Raw genomic sequence first — 24,412 nt, 5'->3', positions numbered from 1 at the left:
ACAAGAAGGAGCAAAGCATGGAACAGGAGGAAAACAGCGAAGTCAGAACTCCTGCACCAAAACCTTCAAAGGAAAATACAAGCTGGTTACAGGCCATAGAGGAGCTTAAGAAAGATTTTGAAAACCAAATAAGAGAAGTGGAGGAAAAATTGGGAAGAGAAATGAGAACAATGCAAGAAAATTACGAAATGAGAGTCAACAGCCTGACTGAGGAAAATAATACCTTAAAAAACAGACTGACTCAAATGGCAAAGGAGGCCCAAAAAGGCAATGAGGAGAAGAATGTCTTAAAAAGCCGAATTTGCCAGATGGAAAAAGAATCTCAAAAGCTCACTGAGGAGAATCATTGCTTCAGAATTAGATTGGAGCAAATGGAAGCTAATGACTTTACGAGAAATCAAGATGATGTTAAACAGATCCAAACAAATGAAAGAATAGAAGGCAATGTGAAATATCTCATAGGAAAAACCACTGACCTGGAAAATAGATCCAGGAGAGATAATTTAAAAATTATTGGACTGCCTGAAAGCCATGACTAAAGTAAGAACCTAGAAATCATCCTCCAGGAAATTCTCAAAGAAAACTGCCCTGATGTTTTAGTACCAGTGGGCAAAATAGAGGTTGAAAGAATCCACCGATCACCACCTTCCCAAAAAGAAAACTCCTAGGAATATTATAGCCAGGTTCCGGAATTCCCAGATTAAGGAGAGAATATTACAAGCAGCCAGGAAGAAACAATTTGAATATTGTGGAAACACAATCAGGATAACCCAGGATCTGGCAGCTTCTACACTGAGGGATCGAAGGGCTTGGAATATGATATTCCAGAGGGCAAAGGAGCTGGGATTAAAACCAAGAGTCAACTACCCAGCAAAACTGAGTATCATGTTTCAGGGGGAAATATGGTCATTCAGTAGAATAGAGGACTTTCAAACATCCTTGCTGAAAAAACCATTGTTGAACAGAAAATCTGACATTCAGATACAAGAAGCAAGAGAAGCATGAGAAGGTAAACAGGGAAAAGGAATCATAAGGAACTTATCTAAGTTGAACTATTAACATCCCTACATGGAAAAACAATAATTGTAACTCATGAAACTTTTGTCAGTAGTTGAAGGGATTAGAAATATATATATTTGTCTATATATGAGAGTATATGGGCATATGAATGTGTATATATATGTTTACAGGTATACATAGATAGAGGGCACAGGACCTATTTAACAGGAAGGAATGATACTTAAAAGGTGAAATTAAGAGGTGAGAGAGGAATATAATAAGAGGAGATGGGGAGAGACAGATTGGGGTAAACTATCTCATACAGAAGAAGCAAGGGAAAATGGTTACAATGGAGGGCAAGAATAGGAAGGCAAAAGGGAATGGGTCAACCTTATTCCCATTGAATTTGGCTTGAGGAGGGAGTGAAATACACACTAAATAGGGTATCTCACCCTCTAGGAGAATAAGGAGGGAAGGGGATGAGAGGGGGGATGAGGGAAGGAAGGGTAGGCTGGGGGGGGAGGGAAGTTGGAAGCACTCACTTTTGAAAATAGACGGGATCAAAGTAGAGAATAGGACAAGTGGGAGGTGGGATAGGAGGGAAGGAAATATAGTCAGTCTTTTACAATATATCTACTATGTTATTGTTTTGCATTAGCCACACATGTACAACCTATACTGAACTGCTTATCTTCCCAGTAAGAGTGGGTGACAAGGGAGGAAGGGAATGAATCTGGAATTGAAAGTTTTAAAATCAAATATTCAAATATATATGTGTGTATATATATGTATATATATATGTGTGTGTATATATACTATTATTAATACCTTCTTACATGTAATTGGGAAATAAGATATACAGGCACTGAGGCATAGAGATCCACTGGAAAAGTAAAAAGGCATATGGGAGAAAATATGGGAGAGAGCAGATTGGAGGAGGGGATATCCTGTGGGACTGCTATTTTGGGGCAGTGGGTAGGGGAAAAACGGGGAGAAAATTTGTAACTCAAAATCTGGTGGAAACGAATGATGTAAATCAGAAGTTAATAAAGCATAAAAAAAAAAGAAACCACAGAGAAGTTTGGCATGAACAATCAACTTAGCATTTTGAGGATGTCATCTAAATTTCATCATATAGTCACTTAAATATTTTCTAACTTGAAGATTAAACTATAACTAAATAAAGTTTCTGTCTTAATTTGCTTATCTAGAAAAGTATTAACTCTAAAATAACAATAAAAGCTATTATAATAGATAGAATGCTAATGATAAAATGTGTTTCAAGTACTACTTTCCTAGAGAGATTACAGAATGGTTGATATTAACTCAAGATATAGCATTAAATACTTCAAAATACATTTCTGTCAAATTATGATGATGAACAGCGAATCTGGTGGGGTAAAAAATTTACAGTAAAAAAAATTACTGTAAGCCCAAATATTATTATATAGCAAAGATCAAAGAAATAAGAAAACAACTGCTCAGCTTAGACACAAATTTAGGCATAAATAGTTCTCAACGTTTAATTGTCTTAGTTGTGTAGTAAATATTATGGTAGATAAAAAGGTTATAAATACTGTATTTGCTTACAATTCTATACTTACCCTCCAAAGGTAATCTAAACCAATTAATTCCAAATCATCCATCATATAGGCTCGCCTTTTTGCTACTAATTTCCCTTCTCGACAATTCACAGCTTTGAAGAAACGCTCAAAACATTTCATTCCATTTTCTGTTAATAAGGAAGGATCGAGCTGAAGCACATTATTTTCAAAGAAGTCTTTATTAATGTCAGGATCTAGGTCTGGTTCATCTCCCATCAATTTGGAATACCACTTAAAACAGGCTTCACGATCACAAAGATAAACTGCATTTTCAGCTAAACATTTCCAAATTTGCTTTGCTTGAGGAGCACATAGCCATAGTTGACCATCCTTCAATAAAAATCTTAAAAAAAAGACAAGAAACTAGGAATTAATACCTCATAGATGACAATCCCCTTAGACTAAAAGCAGTATCAAAAAGAAATACACCAGGTGTGTCTGTGGAAGGGGGCGTATGGTAATGAGGGAAGAAAGAACTAGATATTTATATGGCACCTAATGTCAGGAATTGTACTAAACGCTTCATAAATGTAAGCTCACTGGATACTTAAAACAACCCTGTGAGGTAGGAGCTTTAATTATCACAATTTTACATTTGAAAAAACTAAGGCAAATGAGTTAAGAGAGGTGCCTAGGGTCACACAACTATTATATATGTGTAAGACTGGATCTAACTCAAAGCTCAGCACTCTATCCACTATATCACTTTAGATGCCTATCACCTATAACATTAGTCACAATCATTTTTAAATGTAATTGAAACAGTAGTTTATTCAAAGTAGAATTGAGTAAAAGCAACTGTTACTATTCTACTGTTCAGACAGAAACATTTCCCCTCAATCTAGTTAATATTTATTATCTGCACTATACTGAAGACAGTATTCTGTATGTGCTCTGTTTTCAAAAATACTCAAGAATATGAAATTGGGTAATGAAAGAATTTTCTTCCTTTGTTTTTTTTAGGCTTTCAATTAAAAAGGTCTTGTTTTATATAGCACCACTGAACACTTGAGGTTTCCCACTAAGAGAATTTTCCAGATAATTAAAGCTTCAGAACAAAGTTTCAATTACATTGTTGTGTAAATAACATGCATGCAGTCTTAAGGTATAGTGGGAATGTTTAATGAAGAGTTGTTAAATGAATGCATTTCCTCCTAACAGAAAAATACTTTAACTAGGTCTCATTTAAAATATCCTTTAAAAAAATACTTAACCCTTTCTTCGCCTACTACACCTATTATACAGGAACAAGACCAGTCCCAGAAAGTCTAACTGAGTTTCGTTCTAAGAGTAAAGCCTAGCCTGAATGAAAGTCTTCTGTACCCTTGTTGAAGGTTCTTCCTGACAGCATTCCTAAATTATGGCTGTATTCACATGTCCCTTATTATAGGTGAGTCTCAGTTGTTCACCCCACCATTAAGGATGAAATAGCAGAAATTGCTGCAGGTTGTCCTCTAAAGACAAATAGTTATTAGACACCAAATGTTACCATAGCCATTACAATTAACCTTCACTCCACCAAGTATATACTGCCTAAAAATTATCCATGCCTTATGGAAAATTAATTATAGGGAAAGTAAGATTTAATAAAAAATATTAAAATATCCACAGCATGATATACCAGTGGCAAGCCTATATCCAAGAGATCAAAGACGAAGACAAAATAATCAAAGCAGCTCTTTTTGGGGTGGTAAAAAACGGGAAACAAAGAGGATGTCACATAACTGAGGAATAGTTGGCTAAGTTGTGGTATAAAAATGATTTGAGTCTTACTACATTTCAAGATGAAATAGAGGATTTTAAAAAGACATGGAAAGACTTATAAACTGATTTGGAGTGAAGTGAGCAGAAACAAAATTTATACTCTTAACATCAATATTATAAAAATAACCTTGACTTAAAAATTAATGTAAATGAGCAGAATAAAAACAATTTATACAGCAGTGTAAACAGAAATACCTGAGAAATCTATGATACCTACGATCAATTCAATGACTATTCATTATTTTGGATTATCTATTATGAGAAAATATGTTCTTCACTACAAAGAGGTAAGAAATTTAGGGTACAGAATGAAATATATATTTATTGTGTGTGCTTGCTGGGGAATGTTTTGCTGACTATTATGCATATTTGTTAAAAAGAAATTTTCCTTTTCATTTTTTTAATGGGAAGGAAGTGGGGAGGAGAGAGAAAATATTAATTTTTGTTCATTTCTTTAAAATGGAAGGGCAGTGCTACAGATGTGAAATGACACATGAACTTTCAAAGCAGCCCATTACATGAATAGTTTAACTTAACTTTGCTACAGGAGATCTCTCATGAAGTGAATATAATCTATAAATGTTTATAATGTAAAAGCATATTAAAAGAAATTCAAAGTGTAGAAACAAACAAAAAAATTAAAACAAAACAACTATGAAAGGCAAACCATGAAAAAATATCCACAGCACTAATCAGTTCAGCTGCTCAACTAACATGGAGGACAAAAATGGTACTTTTGGAGTTGGAGTGGGAATTACTCTTGGCATTAATAAAAACATTTTAGCTTTGGAGATGGTTACCCTCCACGTAGCTTGGTTATAATTATAATGAACCAACATTTTGTTTCCCCTGTGTTATTCAGGTAACTGCACTAGATTGAATGCAGCATTGGACATGGGGTGACGAACTTAAGCTCTATGACCTTCCTCCATTCCCTCATCTGTAAAACAGAGCACAATACTACTTGTTCTAGCTGCTTCGCTGGGTTGTGAGGACCACATGAGATAAATGTATGTTAGGGTGCTTTAATGAAAAGCTTATACAAATACAGGCAGCTACTAATATGAACCAGGTAAGTTTTCTACTTTTAGTTACTTATTGATAATTAAAAAACCAAATATCAATAGAAAATATAGTCTCTTCTTTCTGGTTATAATCAAGTTATGGGATTAAAAATTTTCCCAATAAATGCTGTCATTGCTTAAGAATAAATACTATGGACAGCTGGTATTGTGCTAGGTCCTGAGTGGAATACTAAATTGGTAAGACATAGGTCTCTGTCCTCAAGAAACTTATGGTAAAACAGATTACATTAAAAATAATTATTTAGAAGAAATAATAAAATTAGCTTATACATAGGAGGCAAGGTGGCCAAAGAGATTCCTTCCTTTTATCTATTACTCGAACTGTAAATTGAATTAAATTAACCATTAAGTGGGTGGTAGGAGAATATCTGAGGTTTTCTCCAAGATCAGATGAAACTATTTTCAGAATCAGAAGTTTATCTCCTTAACGATTTCTCAAGCCTAAGATTCTAAGTCTCAAGCTAAAGGACTCTCAGTATACTCTCTTCCAGATGTCAGAAGTTCTAGGATAAAGCTGAAGAAATCCAGGCTTTTATCTTTAGTTGCTCAAGGATACTTGTTAATTGTTTTTCACTTTGGGAGAAAGAAAAAAAGAACCTTGACTAAATTTTTGCATCGTTTTTTTCATTTTCTTGTTAACTCTGTGTTCCTATTTATTCCATTTTATTTTCTTTAATGCCTTCAAAATAAGTATTTGGAAGTATCAATCTAGGGGTTCAGTTTCATATGGTCAGTAGCACTTACTATGTGTGATGCATCATATGAAGTGCTTTACAATGAATATCTTATCTGACCCTCACAACCATCCTGGGTTATCTTCATTTTACATATGAAGAAACTGTGGCAAACAGATTTTAAGTGACTTGCCCAGGGTCACACAACTGTTATGTGTTTGAGGTCAGATTTGAAATCAGGTCTCTGTGATTTGAGGACCACTGCACCACCTACCTGGAAAGTTAAGGCCCTTTCTTCCCTCAGCTTCCAAGAAGTACTTTTAGTGCTCCAAAAGGGGGTCTTCAAAAATTCATTACAAGGGGTTGATCCAATGTGATGGAGGCCATCATTTTCTCCTGATATCTTAAGGATACTCTCAGGAACTTTCAACATATCATCTCACCCAAGATCACTCTATCTTCATTTTCTATCATGCAATCATTTCTGATAACATATTTTGTACTTTTCTTTCTTTTTTTTTTAAAGCAATTGGGGTTAAGTAACTTGCTCAAGGTTACACGGCCGGTTATTTCTGGGTGAGGTGCTGAGTATCTGAGCCCGGATTTGATCCGGGTCATCCCGATACTGGAGCTGGTGCTCTTACTCATTGAGCCACCTGGCTGCCCTTGTACTTTTCTTCAAAGTTAATTTGTTATATATTGTAGTCTGCTCACATCCACCATGTATGTAACTCTCTACTGATCTACTGACTTCTATGAGGTACTTAAAGAGATTGTGTTATATATCTCAGTCACATAGTATCACAAATATAATGCTGGTATTAAAGAGATGGACCTTTATCTTGGAAGGAAGTTCTGGGTCATTAAAATGGCTTTTCAATTTCCTAAAAGCAACCCAGCTTACTTTCTACATCCTGTTTATTACTCTGGACTGAAGCCACTGTCCATCGGTACTATTTGTCATAGATATCATATATGGTTTGTCCTTTGTTCTCAAAGAAGATCATGTCAGGAAGATGATGGCGTGACTTTCAATTGATTTCGAGTTATGTGAGGGAGGTCTGTGCAAAGTCACCAGCCCAGAGGTTCTCAATCTTATTTGGCCTACTGCCCCCTAAAAAAATATTACTCAACAAACTCCTGGAAATCTATTTTCTTTAACCCTTTAAAGGTTTCTTTAAAAAATGCATTATTTCAAGAAAATATAATTGTTTTTAAAAAGACATCTTAAATTTAATAACATTGTAAATTTTGGGTATTTTTTCCTGCACTGAAATTCTGATGACACAATACTGCATCATGTAACTGTATAGTATCATACTGTAAACAAGTTGTTACACATATTTATTCCTGCTGATGCAAGCTGGACTTCCTGACAAGTACACGACAGGTTTACCTGCCAACACTTATTTAAAACCTATCAGCAGACTGGACCACAGACTGCTTTATAACTTGCATTTTGTATGTTTATTTGAAAATAATGTAATTACTACGACTTTAACTCTGTTATACAACAGATTAAAAATACATGAAGTTTTTCAAAATTTTCTTTTCTTCTTTTCTTTCCTTATGCTTCTTTCACCCCCTTATTTTTATTCAATGCTCCCCAAGTATACTAGAGGTTACTACTGCCCCCCACTGTTCCAGCACCCCCCCTACCCCCACAGCGTAGTATCACCCACTTAAACACCCTCAGGTACATGATACCCCTTGTGGGTGGGGAGGGGAGGAGAGATAGATAGATAGATGTACATTCTGATCAAAAAAAAACAAAACAAAACTATAGAGCACAGGCTCTGGAGTCAGGAGGACCTGAGTTCAAATGCGACCTCAGACAATTAACTAGCCGAGTGACCTTGGGCAAGTCACTTAACCCCAATTGCCCTCCAAAAAAAAAAAGGAAGAAAAAACTATAGAGTTATTCCTCTTAACTGCCTGTCATGAAAAGAGATATTTTCTAAGTGGATGGTGTGGTAAAAAATGTTTAATAGTTGTGTATCTATTCCAGGAGGCTCTACAAAGATCTAGGGCTTTATAACATGAACATAATGTTACCATTTGGAGATGCCCCCATCCAGAGAACTCCTCTTAAACTTGGATTCTGCATAAGATATCCTTCATATCACTGGTAGAGATTTTTGGTAAGTATACATTTCCCTATTTCATGACTTCCATGGTACCAGCAGATTCAAAAAAGTTCTTCATTGTATAACTTTCTTTTTCTGTTGATATATATCTTTGTTGTCTTTCAAGGAATCTTAAAAGGTTTTGGTGTACGGGTGGGATATATCTTTGCTTGAAGAAAGACTTTAAGGCAATGTTTTGTTCCATTAGATCAAATGCACAAGGGAATAAAAAACTTAATTTGGGAGTTGGGAAGTTCTAGGCTCAAGATCTGCTTCAGACATTTACTGGTTGTGTAACTTTGGCAAGAGGCAACTTTTCTAGGTCTCATTTCTTCAAGGGTGAAATGAAAGGGTTGACTTTAATGGCCTCTAAAATTCTTCCAGTTTTAAATTTCTGTGATTTAAAGTGACACCACTATAGAATATCAATTATGAAAGCTTGCCTGTTTCCTCCAAATAATCTCACTGAAGTGTACAATTTTTGTACAGATGATTCTCATAGAAATTTTGTATAGATGGTGCCGTAGGCAATTAGTAGTTGCTGGTTTTACTATAAAGCCAGAGGGCCCTGCCACAATTACCATATTATAAGGAAATGGACCAACCATGTTAGACTACCTCAGCATACATGAATTAGGTCTGCCCAAATGAGGAATGGTGCATTTCTAGAATCAAAAGCCTCAAGTTCAAAATGGCAAATGCATACATTAAAACAATAACAAAAATAAACATTTAAAGCTCAGGAGTCTTTTTTTAATTCATTTTACAACGACTAAAAAGCTTGTCCTGGGATATGACAAGATAAAAAAAAGCAAACAAAAACCCTTAGTGTTTTAACCTTTTTGTAAGCTACAAATTGATTAAAAGAAAACTGGCTGCCCCATGTATAAAAAATTTTCAAGCCCCCCCTTTAATCTAGTTTTCAAAAAATGTAATTTCAGTGGAAAGGACAAAGCAGGCCAGTCACAACAATTCAGTCACTGACTGGAACATCGTTTCTAAACTATTTGGTACACATAGAAGAATTTAATCCTTTTTATTCTGACCTAGTTCCCTAACAAGACAAACTATTATCTTCCTCAGGGATGCCTAGTGAAAAATACATATAGACATATATATTACACATACTTTTTTCGTTCTAATGATGTGAATATCAAAATTTTGAACCAAACTAAAAGCCATCTAAATTCTACTTTCCTAATTTTAAGAGACTTCCATCATAGGAAATGTGGTTTGGTAAGAATATTCTCTAATGGGCAAATTCTCCCAAGATTGCCTGAATCAAAGCAGTAAATATCTGGGTAAGATTTTTATTGTTAAGATATGCACATACCCTTTGACCTAGCAATACCACTTCTAGGGTTGTATCCCAAAGAGATCATACAAATGGGAAAAAGACTCACGTTTACAAAAATATTTATTTATTTTTGGAGGGAGGAAGGTAGGGCAACTTGCCCAAGGTCACACAGCTAGTAAGTGTGTCAAGTGTCTGAGGTTGGATTTTAACTAAGGCCTCCTGACTCCAGGTCCGGTGCTCTCTTCACTGTACCACCTAGCTGCCCCTTACAAAAATATTTATAGCAGTTCTTTTCTTGGTGGTGAAGAACTGGAAATTGAGGGGATGCCCATCAATTGGAGAATGGTCAAACAAGTTGTGGTATATGAATACAATGGAATATAAATTTCTATCAGAAATGATGAGTAAGTGGACTTCAGAAAAACCCAGAAAAACTTATATGAACTGATGCTGAGTGAGGAGAGCAGAACTAACAGAACACTGTACACAGTCACAGCCACATTGTGCAATGATTGTCTTTGATAGACTTGGCTCTTCTCAGCAATGCAAGGTTCTAAGACAATTCCAAAGGCTCATGATGGAAAATGCTATCCACATCTAGAGAAATAATTGCAGAGTCTGAATATAGATTGAAACATACTATTTGCCCTCTCTCTGTTTTGTTTCTTCTTTTTCACGATTCATTCCACTGGTTGTAATTCTTCTTTACAACATGACTAATGTGAAAATATGTTTAATATGAGTTTATATGTAGAGCCTATATCAGATTGCACACAGAGAAAATTTAAAATTCAAAAGCTTATGGGGGTGGCTAGGTGGTGCAGCGAATAGAGGACTGGCCCTGGAGTCAAGAGGACAGGAGTTCAAATCTAACCTCAGACACTTAACACTTCCTAGCTGTGCGACCTTGGGAAAGTCACTTGACCCCAATTGCCCTGCCCTCCCCCCTCCAAAAAGCAAAAAAAAAAAAAAAGAAAAGAAAAGAAAAAGAGAGAGAGAGAAAAAAAAAAAAAAGAAAACGTGTGGAGTCAAGAGCTGAAGTATCTTGTTCAGGAAAGGCCAATGTTACTGGAGCAATGAGTACATGGAAAGGAGTAAGATATAAGGGGACTGGAAAGTTAGGGGGGAAGGGGTGTTAGGTTATGAAGGGTTTTGAATGACAAGAATAAGATTTTATTTTTAAGATCCTGGATTAATATCAGGAAAGGGTAGAGTTAATAAATGAGGGATGAAGAAAAGATTCATTTGGTAGGTAAAAGCTGAACACAGTTTTAAAGTTTTGAACTCAGTTTAAAAGTTTTAAAGGAAGCCAAGGACTGTAAGCAGCAGAGTTGAGAATGGAGAATGTTCCAGGAATGAGAGAATTTATATCAATTTATTGATACAAGAAATGAGATGCCATGGTCCAGAAAAATATGTAGGTTAATTTCACTAATTTGAGAGCATGAAGTAGAAGATTATGCAGTAGAGAGATAGTTAGGAGTGAGATTGTGAAGGACTTTATTTTTTTTTTTTAAAGCAATCAGGGTTAAGTAACTTGCTCAAGGTTACATGGCCAGTTATTTCTTCTGGGTGTGGTGCTAATCCCGACACTGGAGCCGGTGCTCTTATTTGCTGAGCCACCTGGCCGCCCCTAGGGACTTTAAATATTAAACAGAAATCAGCATTTTACTGTTAGTAGAGGCAATGGTGATTCCGTGGAGTTTTTGAAGCAAGTGACATGGTTGGATATTTGCATGTGGCCTATTAGTTTGGCAGCTATGGGAATGATGGAGTGAAAGCAAAGACAAATTTGGATGTTATTGCAATATTCTAGAAAAGAGTTATTGAGGAGCTGAACTTCTTTTAGATAATCTTGCCTGATTTTTTGACCTTGCTATCTTCCTCCTCCTAACTAGCTGAACTTTCCCTCTTTAGTAAAGTCTCTTTTGGTGATTCATCATACATATCACGCCCCTTTCTGTGGCGATTTTCCAAAAAATCTTAGGTTCTTTTACTTTTCTCTTTCTATAATCTCTCTTGGTGATCTCATCAGCTTCTAGGGGTCTCATTTCATCTCTATGCAGAGGATTCCTAGAGCTTTACGTCCAGCCCTAGTTTCTCTCCCGAGGCTGAATCCCCCAATAATTCCTACTGCCTATTACACATTTCAAACTAGATGTCCCATGGACACCTCAAACTCAACAGATCTAAACCAGATGATTATCTTTCTCCCCTATGCCTCCCAACTCACCCCTTTTATGAGGTTCTATTACTTCCAAAGGCACCACCATCTTTTGAGTCTTCCAGGTTACAAATCCAGTGTCTACCCTAGCTCCTTAGTTTCACATAATAAACCAGTTGTCAAATCTTGTAATTTATTTGGCCACAGAATCTCTAAAGTTTATCCTCTTTTCTGCACTCATATGGGAACCTTTGACTTCAGGTCCTAATCACATCTCATCTGTAACAGCTTTCTAATTAGACTCCTTCCATTAAGTCTCTTCCCAATCCAAACTATGCCCCACACAACTGCTAAAATTATTTTCCTAAAGAGAAAATCTAAATATTTTAATTCAACCCAACCACTCCACAAATGTCAGTGGTTCCCTAGGATAAAATAAGGTTCTTTGGGATTTAAAAAGTTCATCAAAACTTTTCCTTCTCCTATCTTTCCAGTTTTCTTTCACATGACAACTCAACCATGCTGGCTTCTTTGCTATTCCTTATACATAATTTTTAATTTCCCATCTCCATTCCTTGTATTGGCTGTCCCTCACTCCTGGAATGCTCTCACATCCTTCTCTCTCCTTCTGAGAAATACTGGCTTTCAAGACTTGAGTTAAGTGCTGCCATCTACAGGGCACTTGTCCTAGGTGTTCAAGTAGTTAATGTCTTTCCCTTTAAAGCTACTTCCCACCTATTATGTATGTATCTTGTATGTGCCTATTTATGTATATGTGTTCTCCATTAGAATAAGTTGCTTGAGATCGGGAATTATTTTTGCATTCCCAGTCATCAACAGTTATCTGACACATAACAAATGCTTAATAAATGCTTTTTGATGGGCTGATTAAACTAGGGCAATAGCAGAAGAGATTTCCTGAATTTCATTCAGTAGTAATTAACTCATTTCATGATCCCCTAAGAGCTATTTCTTTTAAACTAGTTTATGTTATGTTTTTATTCTGTGATGCTTTACTTATTACATTATTTGATATTCCATTTGGAAATAAGTAGAGCATAAATCTTAAATAAGTAAATATGGACATTAAAATATGCCATGCCGTAAGAAAACAAAAATAATCCTTTTCATTTTAGTAGGGCAAAAAGTGGTGGGAAAACGAATCTTCAACCTGAAAGATGTTAAGAAACTATGATATCATTTTACTATAAAAAGATGCATTATAGCAACTTAGCTAAATATTAAAGAGTACAACATACAAATTTGATATGCTGCTATAGTATAGCAAGAAAATGACTGAGCTACAAAAATTCTGTTTTGCAAATAACTGAAATTTTTTTCACTCTTATGTAGAAAAAAGCTAACATTTCATTTAGAAAATTTCTGAAGTCTATGAAACAAGAGTGAAAAAGCTGGGAAAGAAAAGTCCATAAAAATTTCATGACCAACCAACTGCCTCATTATATGGATGATGAAAATTATTCTGAGTTCAAGACACTTGTCTATGTTTACACAGCTATTTTGTGACAAGGACTAGTCTAGAACCCACATCTACAGACATGACAGTCTGGGACTGTTTTTCTTTTTGCTTTTTGGAGGGCAATTGGGGTTAAGTGACTTGCCCAAGGTCATACAGCTAGTTTTTGTGTTAAGTGTCTGAGGCCGCATTTGAACTCAGGACCTCCTGACTTCTGGGCCAGTGCTCTATTCACTGCCCTGACTGTTTTTCTTTTTAGCACTAAACTTCCTTTCAATTAGGTGATTTTGTGTTTTTATCTATTCATATTTAAAAGAGTAAATTTTTAGAAGTGAATCAACTTATTAAATATCAATCTTAAATTCTATCTTTTAGATCCACTCAATTTATGAGTTAGATTCAAATAACTAAAATACTTTATTTAAGTCAATGAATAGAATAAAAGTTTGAGAAGGAAATTTCCCACATAGAAATTAATTTCTAGGAACAGAAACATGAAAGAAACCAAACCTCTAACAGGCTATTACTGCTGAAATTTTTATCTATTAACTGTAACTACTAGTTAATACTTCTACAACTGATATGCATAGGAATGTTCAGTCTGAAACATCACCATCAATTACACGTTAATATTCTCAAATGAATCCCACTTTTATCATGTATTTGAAAATTTAAAAAGAACAATTACAAAGAATTAACATTAGATATTGTTTGAAAGAAGAATTTAAACATTGAACCATAAAAGGTACAATGATTTTGGGGGGTGGGCGCAATTAATTTTATGTGGGAAAAGGACAAATGCTAACCTAATCAAGACCTATTATATGCTATCAATCAATTTAATTAATTTCCTATTTTTATCTGTCTTTTAAAGAAAGTAAAACTAATAATTTAAAACCAACCTTAGGAAATTAAGTCGTTCTTGGACTTCTTGCACATGACTATATCTACTTCCTGGTCTTACAGTTTGTGGATCATATTCTCCATGCTCTGCAAATTAAGAAAATCACGAATTACACACATATATTCAAATATAGCAATACTGACTTAAATTTTTAAAAAGTTCAGTCTATCTACTGTTAAAAACCTATTAAAAGATTATTTAATGCCTAATGCTATTAAAATATTATTTAATGACTAGTGGCAAAAAGATGGTATATTATTGACCTAGATTCCATTCCTATAGCAACTTGTCTTTTCTGTCTAAGCAGCATTAATACACCAAAAACAAATACATGAAGTTTTAATTTGGATAAATCCAAAGTTAAAAAATTTAGTCACACCAGGGAAGTGGTGATCCAGCTTCAAAACAGTAGAAAGAAATAGTCCTTCTAGAAATTCTCTGCTCTAAGTTTCCAATGACATGCAAGCCCTGGGTTTTCTGCCTACATGTTTGAACTCTTCTGAGTCTCCTCTGCAGGACATTCATGTCAAGGTCATTAACTCTTGGTGTCTCTCAATTAACTGTCCTAGTTCTTATTTCTCTTTTTTATCTATACTATTTCATTTGGGGACTTTATCCACTACCATATGTTAAATTATCATCTCAATGCAGATAACCAGCAGATACTTATATTACGTCCCAGTCTCTCTTGAGCTCCAGTCCTGCAATACCACGTGCTACTAGACATTACCAACTGTATATTAAATCGGCAACCCAAAAAAAACCAAAAACAAAACAAAAAACCAAATAACCCAAAACATTTTAAAAAGAAATCATCTTCACACATACAAGAACACCTATCCTTCTGCAGGCCTGGAATACTCTTCCTCTTTAGTTCTGCTTCTTGGCTTCCTTCAAGTCCCAGCTTCTAAAGAAAACCTTTTGTGTTCTCCCTTAAGGCTCCCTCAATTGATAATCTTCAATTTATTCTGCAAATATCTTCTTTATTTATAGCCTTTTGCATGTAGTCTCCTCTATCAGACCATTTAATTGCTTAAAAGTAGGAGCATTCTTTTGCCTTTGTATCCCCAGAGCTAAGCAAAGTAGCTGGCAGATAGATGGCACTTAAAAATGTTAGTCAGCTGACTCTTATTGACTGAGTGTTTGTTCATGTCTGCATCTGTTTCCTTCATGAATCAGCCTCATCGACCATTATTCTGCTATCTACTTTACTTCCTCACTTTTACCAGGTTCCAACAGAAATTGCTCTATCAAAGATTACAAATAATTAGTCTTTACAGGCAATGACCTTTTCTAGAATCTCGTTCTCCTTGACTTTGCTAAACATTTCACACATCCTTCTTCTTGCATATTTTCTCTCTACATTTTTTTTCTAAAAATATTACTCTCCTTTGGTACTCTTATCTTTCTGGCCATTCCTACTCAGTCTCCTTTGTTGGTTTGTCATTTATATCTCTAAAATACAGATTTGTTTTGAGTTGTGCCTTCTCAATCCCTTGTAATCTTTCCCTCCATGATCTTACCAACTCTAATGGAAGTCATTTTTAGCAGATGACTGCTAAATTCATATATCTAAGCCCTATTTTCTCTGCTAAATACTTGTCACATAGTCATGTCTGCTAGACATGTTCACCTTATATACCACCACAAACTCAATAAGTCCAAAATGGAATTCATCATCTTTTCCCCTAAATGTCTCATTCGTTTAAATATCTTATATTCCCTCTCTTTCTTTCTCTGGTCATCCAAAAAACAAAACTCCAGATCTTCTATTCTTCTATTTTCTTTATTACCACCCCCATATTCAATCATATGTAAAGTCTACTAACAAAATTCCATTATGTCCTTCTATTACCTCAGTGACTAGTAAATTGTAGACACTTAAATATTTGACTGCTTAGATGATTCATATTTCAGACATTTATTCTTTCTTACAGTGATTATCTGAATAGCCTTCAAACTGGTCTCTCTACCTCCGGTATCTCTTTCACTCTACAATCTATCTATCAGAGTTGTCAAAATAATATGCCAAAACACAAATCTGGCCATACTCTTTCTCCTGCTACAAAAACCTTCATATTTTCCTACTGCACAGAAGATAAAATACGAACACTCCAGCCAAACAATCCACAACCTGGATCAAACTACCTTTCTAGATTTTCCATTTGTCAACTTCGTTCCAATTAGATTGTACTACTACCTGTCTCTCCCCTTTCTCAGTTCATTTAGTTCCAATAACTGGCGAGCACAATCTCTTCATGTCATTTTTTCAATCCTTTTCTTTCTCCAAGGCTCAGCTGAGGCATCATTTCCTCCATATAGCTACTGTTCACAGACCTCAGTATAAAGTGTTCTTTTCCATTTCTAATTTTTTTGGAACATGCTGTCTTTTCCTCTTCTTTGCCCCATCACTCTCTAGCCTTAGATTATAATTATATGAGTGCATGTGAGTACATTATGTGAGTACAAGTACACTTCCAATCCCAACAAATATGCTCCTTCAGATTAAGTTTTTACTTATCTGTCCCTAGAGATTAATTAAAATATCTTGCACATAACAGAAACTTATCAAATGTCTTTTTTTCCAAAAAATTAAATTCAGAGGAAGTATTTTTTAAAGTTAATGACTAGCAAAGAGCTAGAGAACTATTAAGGCAGAACACTGCCCTAGCCAGACCATGTCGGTGTACTGGTTGTTTTTGCTTCATGGTTCTTCTTTGTTACAAAGGAAGATGCAAAATTTCCCCATAGGAGAGGAGGGGAAGGGGGTAAGAAATGACTAATTTAAAAAGAAAAAGTATCCATAAAAGTATAGACTCTTTTAAAGTCAATGAATAAACTGGGAGAGCAACTCGGAGGTCTGCAGATGATAGAAACATGAATGAGGAAAGGTGTGATTAAACAGTATTATCAAAATTAGGAATAATCTTGAAGTACTTGAATTCTTAAGTGTTAAATCATTAATAACTATTTTAAAAATGAATACAGCCTCATAAAACAAAAATGTCATCCTAAAGAACTAGATTATCTCCCCTTACTGTCATTATTATTTCTGCTATTGTCTGAAGCAAAAGAACCTCTTTCCCCTCATCATATTCATAATTCTTTGCATAGGTCTTCAGTTCCAACCACTCCTATATAATACGCCTTGCCAAAATCAAAGCTATGTACTAAGAATAAAGCTTTTGAAAGTCTATATTCTTTCTTTATAATTCCATTAAGGGTAATTGTACTGTATAATTAACTACAATACTTTGGAGGTTTATGATTGTCCAATGTACTCAATCTATTCATTCACTTGACCCGGGCCTCAGATGTCAACATGGCATGTAGGATGGAAAAAAGCTGGGTTCAAACACTGGCTCCCATGATTCTGAAGGGCAAGTTACTTAGCCTTATAAACCTTAGGTTTTTTTTTAAAAACCTCACAGGATGATGGTGAGAAAAATGTTTTGAAAACTTTAATGCTTTATATGTGCTTATATGTGTACAGGCATTACTTTCTGAGTATTATGCTTAATATTCTTTCAAGCATAAAGAAATTAGACAAACAATATAGGGTACACCAAAAATCTTGGCGCAATTTTAATTTATTAAAGGTTAAAATGACACTAAGACTTTGGAGACATATCATATAACCATACTATAGCTAAGAATTAATATCTAATTTATTCAGAATACAAATAAATGGCACCATTACTTTCTTGGAATACAATATTCTTAACATTCATTAGATCAAAAAATCTAGAGCTGAATAAGACCCTCAGAAATCATTTAATCGAATCTCATTTAACATATGACAAAACTATGATACGAACAGATTAAGAGGTTTGTCCAATATGACATAGGTAAGTGGCAAAGGCAAGATAAGAACCGAGGTCCTCTGACTCTAGCCAGGCATCATAGTGCCTCCTTATGTATTTCAAAAAGCCTAGGCACTAATGATCCTTACTTTAAATACAGAAAAGTCCATAGTCTCACTTAGAATCTATTAAATCTTATTTAACACAGAAATCTAATATGTGTGTTAATTTGATTTTCAGCTACATGCTACACAAAAGTAGCTAAAAATCAGAAGGGAGAGGAAAGGCAGGCTTAGAAAAATATCAGCTGAAAACTAAGGAAGGAACAGGAAATTATAAAACACAGACAAAAGACTTAAAAAAAAAAGTATAACTATTGTGAGAAGCAGTATAATATAGCAGAAATTTATGGTAATCAAACCTCATCTAGAGGACTTTAAAAATGACAACGATAAGCTGTAGTGTACCGGCAGGGAAAGGGCCCTGAGATTAGGAAAATGAGGATGAGGTGAAAATCCTGTCATTTTTAGCTTTAAGACAACTTGAGAGGCAGGGAGAAAAGGAGGAAGTGGCATGAAAGCAGTTTGTAGGGCTGTCAGCTGCAAGAGGAATTAAACTTATTCCATTTGGCCCCAGAGGGCAAAATTAAGAATGGTGGGTTAAAGAAGTAAAGAAGCCAATACAGGCTTTAGGTTAAGAAAAACTTCCTAACAATTACAGCTACCCATAGCTTTCCTCTAGAGGTGGTAGAGGTCTTCAAGCAGAGGCATGGCAACATTTATCAGGTTTTATATAATGGTGATTCTTTTTGTGTATGAGATGGATTAGATGGCTTCAGAGCAAACTTCCAATTGTCAAATTTCCTGTTTCTATTAAAGAACATTTATTTGGGGGGAGATAACCTGGGTTCAAATACTAGTTACATTTAATTTCTACCTGTGTGACCCTAGACAATTGTTCTTACTACCCTCTTCTATAATAGATGGTCACTGAGGTCCCTTTTCAGCTCTAAATCCTATGATTCTATTATAAGGGAAAACTTCTCTATTCAACTCAACAGTACATGTGAGAGTGTCATTGTATTACAACAAAATACAAACAAGTTTATGCTCTACAAACATTGTGATCTAGTTACCTCTGCAAGTTTCATGTTTCCTATTAGATTCTAATATTCTTTATGCATAGACTGCTACTTATCTTTTAAAATTTCCCATTCCATTAATATATTCAACAAACGCCTATTAAATCGAGTGTTCATATTCATAATAACAGCTTCAAAGAATCAATAAACAGTTAAATTATGCTCAGTGCATTGTCTGAAAGGCCACGTGGCATAATGGATAGAAGAGGGGGCAGTTACATTGACAGCAAGACCAGGGATGAAGCTCTTTGATATATACTAGTTACATAATCATGAACAAGTCAGGAGGGTAATGGCAACTGTTTTTTGTCTCCAGTGCCTGGTACATAGTAAGCATCTAATAAAAACTGCTTGAACTGAATTGTTGGTAGAGATGGGCTTACTCCTTTTCTGTGCCTCCATTTCCCTGTTACTCCTCAATATCCAATATTTGATGTGTATTTGGAGTTCTTTTAGACAGTCAAATAAGTAATATTTATTAAGCAACTGATTGTACAGTACTACAACAAATCATTCTAGGCTAGAGAAACTTACAAAAAAATTAGAGAAAGGAAACCACACAGTATGTAGAATCATGGAAAATTTCCCATAGCTGAATTATGAACCAGGTTTTTTTAGGGGCAAAAAAAATGGACTGATGGCCACATTTAAGGGTTTTTTTTAATGTTTTAATCCATGACATGATGGTGATTCCCAGTTTACTAAAGGCTAGGATAGTAGAGTAAAAGATGTGATAAATCCTAGCAAGTTAGAAAGGATTTTGTAAAGTCCTGGTTATAGACTCTTCAAAGAATAGCCCAGGTCAAAGAAGTTTTATAAACGGTCTATGAAACACAGAAAAGTTATGTACTGTATTGGTGAGAATACACATAGCGATGAAATAAATCATAAATTTTTGGAAGATTTGAAATTATGGGCTCATCAGGGGAGGGAATGGGATTAATGGTTTAAGAATGAGCAAGTTATAGGTAGAAACCAACTATAGAGAGTATTATGAGGGAAGTATAGAAAATTTTTTTTTTCAGATGAAAAGCAGTTGGTTAATAGTCCTGAAAAGACAGGTTGGTGTTTACAGTTGTATAACAACTTGTGGTTTTGGAAGGAAAAGTTAATTAATCAAATTAATCAGATTTGTTCTCTTGTATCCTCTCATCCTTTCTACAACACAAATTGTGCCTTTTCAAAGGACACTTTGATTGTGATCTCATTTAAGTATTTAGTCCCTCTACCACCACAGATCACAACCCATTCATCCCCTCTATCACAAGAAATTCTTGTTCATGCCTTTGGGTGTATGCTCCATTGAAGAACTACTGAACAGACTAGATGCCATCCTCTTAGTGTTACAATATTTCATGGGAACTGGTATAAAACTTGGGTTAGTCATATCTTTGACTTTTAAAATGTGGCAAAAGAAATGAGAAAATAAGGAACTATTGTTGGAAAGAAAACATTTTAAGAGGATACATCCTAAACTGTTAAATTTATTCTAGTTTAGGGGGCTCTTTAATCACTTACCTTTTGCATACTGTCTCATACTTTCCATATAAGCAGAGAGGTTTTCTGCTACCAGAGTAACTAGGGCATGATTGTGCTGAAGTTGATTGATTAAATCATGACGATAAAACACATGGGGACTTCGCTGTGTTTGACTGAAATGCAAACAGTGTAACAATATAAGGTGACATTTAACTACCAAATCTATTATGAAATTACACGTTCTTATTTAACTACTGGCTTGAAAAATGGAACATTTGGCATTATCACAGATTAAAAAGGTTTATAATCACAAATATTATATTTTATATTATAATCACATTAATATCGAGCAAGTCAACTAGATACAAGGTTGCTTCTGTTTTAAAAAGGATAAACAATCCAAACAAAACTTATTAGAATTGCCTCATCACTCTCACACAATTTTTTTTTTTTTGCTTTTTGGAGGGTAATTGGGGTTAAGTGATTTGCCCCAAGGTCACATGGCTAGTTTTTGTGTTAAGTGTCTGAGGCCAGATTTGAACTCAGGTCCTCCTGACTCCAGGGCCAGTGCTCTATTCACTGTACCACCTAGCCACCCCAACTCGCACACAATTTTGAATAAGAAAAGTTTACATTAGCATCCTCTATAATTTCTTCATTCTGTGATCTCTTGAAAAGGCTTAAATGCTTTCTAGTGACCTCTCTTCACACCAAAGCGGTTATGAAATTTAATGAAAAAAAAAGTGAGGATTTTTGTTCAGCAAAAGCACATGCTCTTAAGACTTTGGTTTGCTGTCAATTTTACAACCTAGAAGGGGCAGTGGTCATCAAAAGCCCTTTTTCTTTGGCTTATCAATGAAAGTGATGATCTCTTCCCTGATATTTGATGTCCTTATTTCTTATAGTAGGTATTACTGACATGGCTTGTAAGAAAGATAATTGGGGCGGCCAGGTAGCACAGCGAGTAAGAGCACCGGCTCCAGTGTCGGGATGACCTGGGGGATCGAATCCGGGCTCAGACACTTAGCACCCACCCAGAAACACCTGGCCATGTAACCTTGAGCAAGTTACTTAACCCCAATTGCTTAAAAAAAAAAAAGATGATTAAGTACAAAGAAAGAAAAATAAGTTGTCTTAAATGAGTCTGTGTGTTTATTAATGGAGACATTTTCTATTTAAGTAGGTTTCAGTGTTTCCTTTAGTGTCTTATTGCTTTATCTCTTCCTTATCCTATATTATATTTCCATTGGTGACACTTTTGTTTGGTTCTCTATTTAGTGGTGTCAAAGAAGCTAGTAGAAAATTATTTTGTTTTAAACCACTTCCTAAAGGTTTTGACTCCCAACTAAATTAATTTGCTATACAAAAAGTCAGAATGTTCATATATACTAAACTGTTATGATGACTTCTTGAATTGTTATGAAAAATTTCACCAAGAAAAAAAATATAAGCTTATCAGGGATCGAAGATATTAAATTTTTTAAGCACTCACCTTGGGAGGTAATACACATATTTCAATGATATGTTCATTTCATAAAACATACTGGAAATGACTTTGAACTAAGTGGATAGGGACCGGCTAGGTGGCACAGTGAATATAGCACTGGCCCTGGAATCAGGAGGACCTGAGTTCAAATTTGATCACAGACACTTAACACTTATTAGCCATTTGACCTTGGGCAAGTCACTTAACCCCAATTACCCTGCCCTGCCCTGTCCAAAAAGAAAAAAAAACAAAAGAAATAAGTGGATAGCATCCCACTGAGATGAAGGAGTATTATGGCTCTGAAGCAGGACTCTGCTGCTTAACCAACTATGTGATCTTAGACACATCAATAAATCTCTGTTTCATCTTCCTAACCTGCGAAATAGAGAAGATGGATTTGAAAGGTTTCCAGCTCTAAAACTACATTTCTGTAATTTAAATTTATTTTTAAAATCCCACTGCATTACAGCTATACTTGGAATGTAATTGTAATAAACACTAAACTGAACATCTTCTTGTGACTCTGTAAGAACTTCAAGAGGTAATATTTGATATACTGCTTAACAATTATCCTTTTTGATATATAAATAAAAAATCTACTCCTCCCTACCTTAAAATGACACCTTCTTCAAGACAACCTATATTTTTTCTGCATTAATAACCAAATGAAATTGGAAGCTTATTCCTTGCTTTTTCACTACCTCTAATGTTATGCATGCTGAACAGGAGAATAATGCAGAAGTAGTTACTACTTTTACTACATCTTTGGAACAATTGTTCTTAGTACCTTAAAGCTCAAGGTTTGAATTAAGACTGAACCTCTAGTCAAAAGTTTTGGAATGTGGAGAGATCACTGGACACTCCTCTATAAATGTCTAAATTTAAATCCGAGGGAAAAGTTCAATGAACAATGTACGCAACTCTGCTTTCTTCCAAAATTTAACCTTTGTTGTCAGGTTCAATATCACTGGAGTATCATCAAGCTATATCCAAATTTATACTTTTTTGTTCTTATTAAATAGGTCAGCGGCATCACACAAATTATGGTAGTACATCATTTATATGATTGACCTTCATTTATGGAAGTTACAATTAAAATGTGAGCCATTCTGTATTGAATGCCATTTGGATAAAGAACTAAAATATAAAAAAATAAAAAATAAAAAAAAAAGAACTAAAATATTTTTAGCATATTTAACCTTGGAATAAGAATTTCTGCATGAAATCTTTTATGAGCCACACAGTTTTCAGGTAAGTGGTACAGTTTCAAAAAGCCCACTTTCCATTTAGTTTATTTACATACAGTAAATATTGTCATTTTGCATTTCCTTGCAAAAAATGTACTATAATCAGTCCTTTTGATTCCTAGTTCAAAGCTTTTTTTTTTTTTTTGGTCTTTCTGGAGGGTGGGAGTGTGGAATGCAGGGCAATTGGGGTTAAGTAACTTGACCAAGGTGACACAGCAAAGCTCTTTTTACAACACCTAGCTGTCGCTATGTTGTGCATATTAAATTTCAGCACCATAAAAATCAATTAAGTGGCAAAGATACTCAGTTCTAGATTTTTTCATTTATTCAAATGAAGAATTATATAAGCATCAGGCTACTAAAAATTTTTAAATGCCTGAAAATTCTAGTATTCAATAAGTCAAGGAGCTTCTAAAAAAGAGAGAGAGGAAGGAATGAGGGAGCTAACAATTCTTCTAAGAGGTATGCATCATTTCAGTTCTGAAAATAAACATGTATCAAAAAAAAGAACAATTCTAATTGTGATAATTACTCTCTTTAAATTAGGATTTTAAGTTAATGTTAATTATGAGATCACAAAAATATAGTATTATTAAAAAGTTAAAAATATAGCATGAAATATATATTGTAAAACATTAAACTCTATAAGATTTTCAATACATGATTGAAACTTATGAGGGGACAAAATAAAAATAAGACTTTCTATTGTAAAAATTACAAAAAACAAAATTAATTTTTCCCTAAAAGTTATCCCAAAATTTGGGACAAAAGGCAACAAAGAGCTCTGATTACAAAAATTTCTATGAATGATCCTTATAAGTGATGTATTAGCTGTGTATGTGTGTTTGTGTGCACATATGCTTCTGCACAAGAATGCAACACACATATATTTATGATAAAAGAGTGAAAAATGTATTTTAAATTTAAGTAAACCCAAATAACAGGGTGTTATTTGGAAGGATTAAGTTCATAATTCTGAGAGCTACTTGAACATAATACTAATCTCTTTAAATTAATTTTTAAAAAATTTTCAAACCCTATTACAGCTTAGTTCTCCAATAAGTTTATATGGTCATTTCATTCTTAGATTCCGAAGTTGCAATTGAAGATAAAAATACTAAAAAAAAAAACCCATTGTAAAGTAGTTTAAGATATGTAAATT

At 34.6% G+C, this 24,412-nt stretch overlaps 1 protein-coding gene across 4 annotated transcripts in view; it reads right to left on the bottom strand.

Annotated features, from left to right (window-relative positions):
* Nucleotides 1-24,412, bottom strand: part of USP9X (ubiquitin specific peptidase 9 X-linked) — a 269,058-nt gene that overhangs the window by 105,439 nt on the left and 139,207 nt on the right. For all 4 annotated transcript variants that reach the window (XM_069065713.1, XM_069065714.1, XM_069065710.1 and 1 more), the window contains 3 exons: nucleotides 20,557-20,690; nucleotides 14,093-14,180; nucleotides 2,604-2,946 (listed from right to left, as the gene is read on the bottom strand). In XM_069065713.1, coding sequence (XP_068921814.1) covers nucleotides 2,604-2,946; nucleotides 14,093-14,180; nucleotides 20,557-20,690 — 565 coding nt within the window. The remainder of the gene's footprint in view (nucleotides 1-2,603; nucleotides 2,947-14,092; nucleotides 14,181-20,556; nucleotides 20,691-24,412) is intronic.

This window comes from Petaurus breviceps, unplaced genomic scaffold (assembly GCF_028583685.1).
Source record: "Petaurus breviceps papuanus isolate PSGF00001 unplaced genomic scaffold, PetGlider_PUasm1.0 90700, whole genome shotgun sequence".
Lineage (NCBI taxonomy): Eukaryota > Metazoa > Chordata > Mammalia > Diprotodontia > Petauridae > Petaurus > Petaurus breviceps.
The sequence above is the reverse complement of the archived record's forward strand: the minus strand, read 5'-3'. Positions and strand labels throughout refer to the sequence as shown.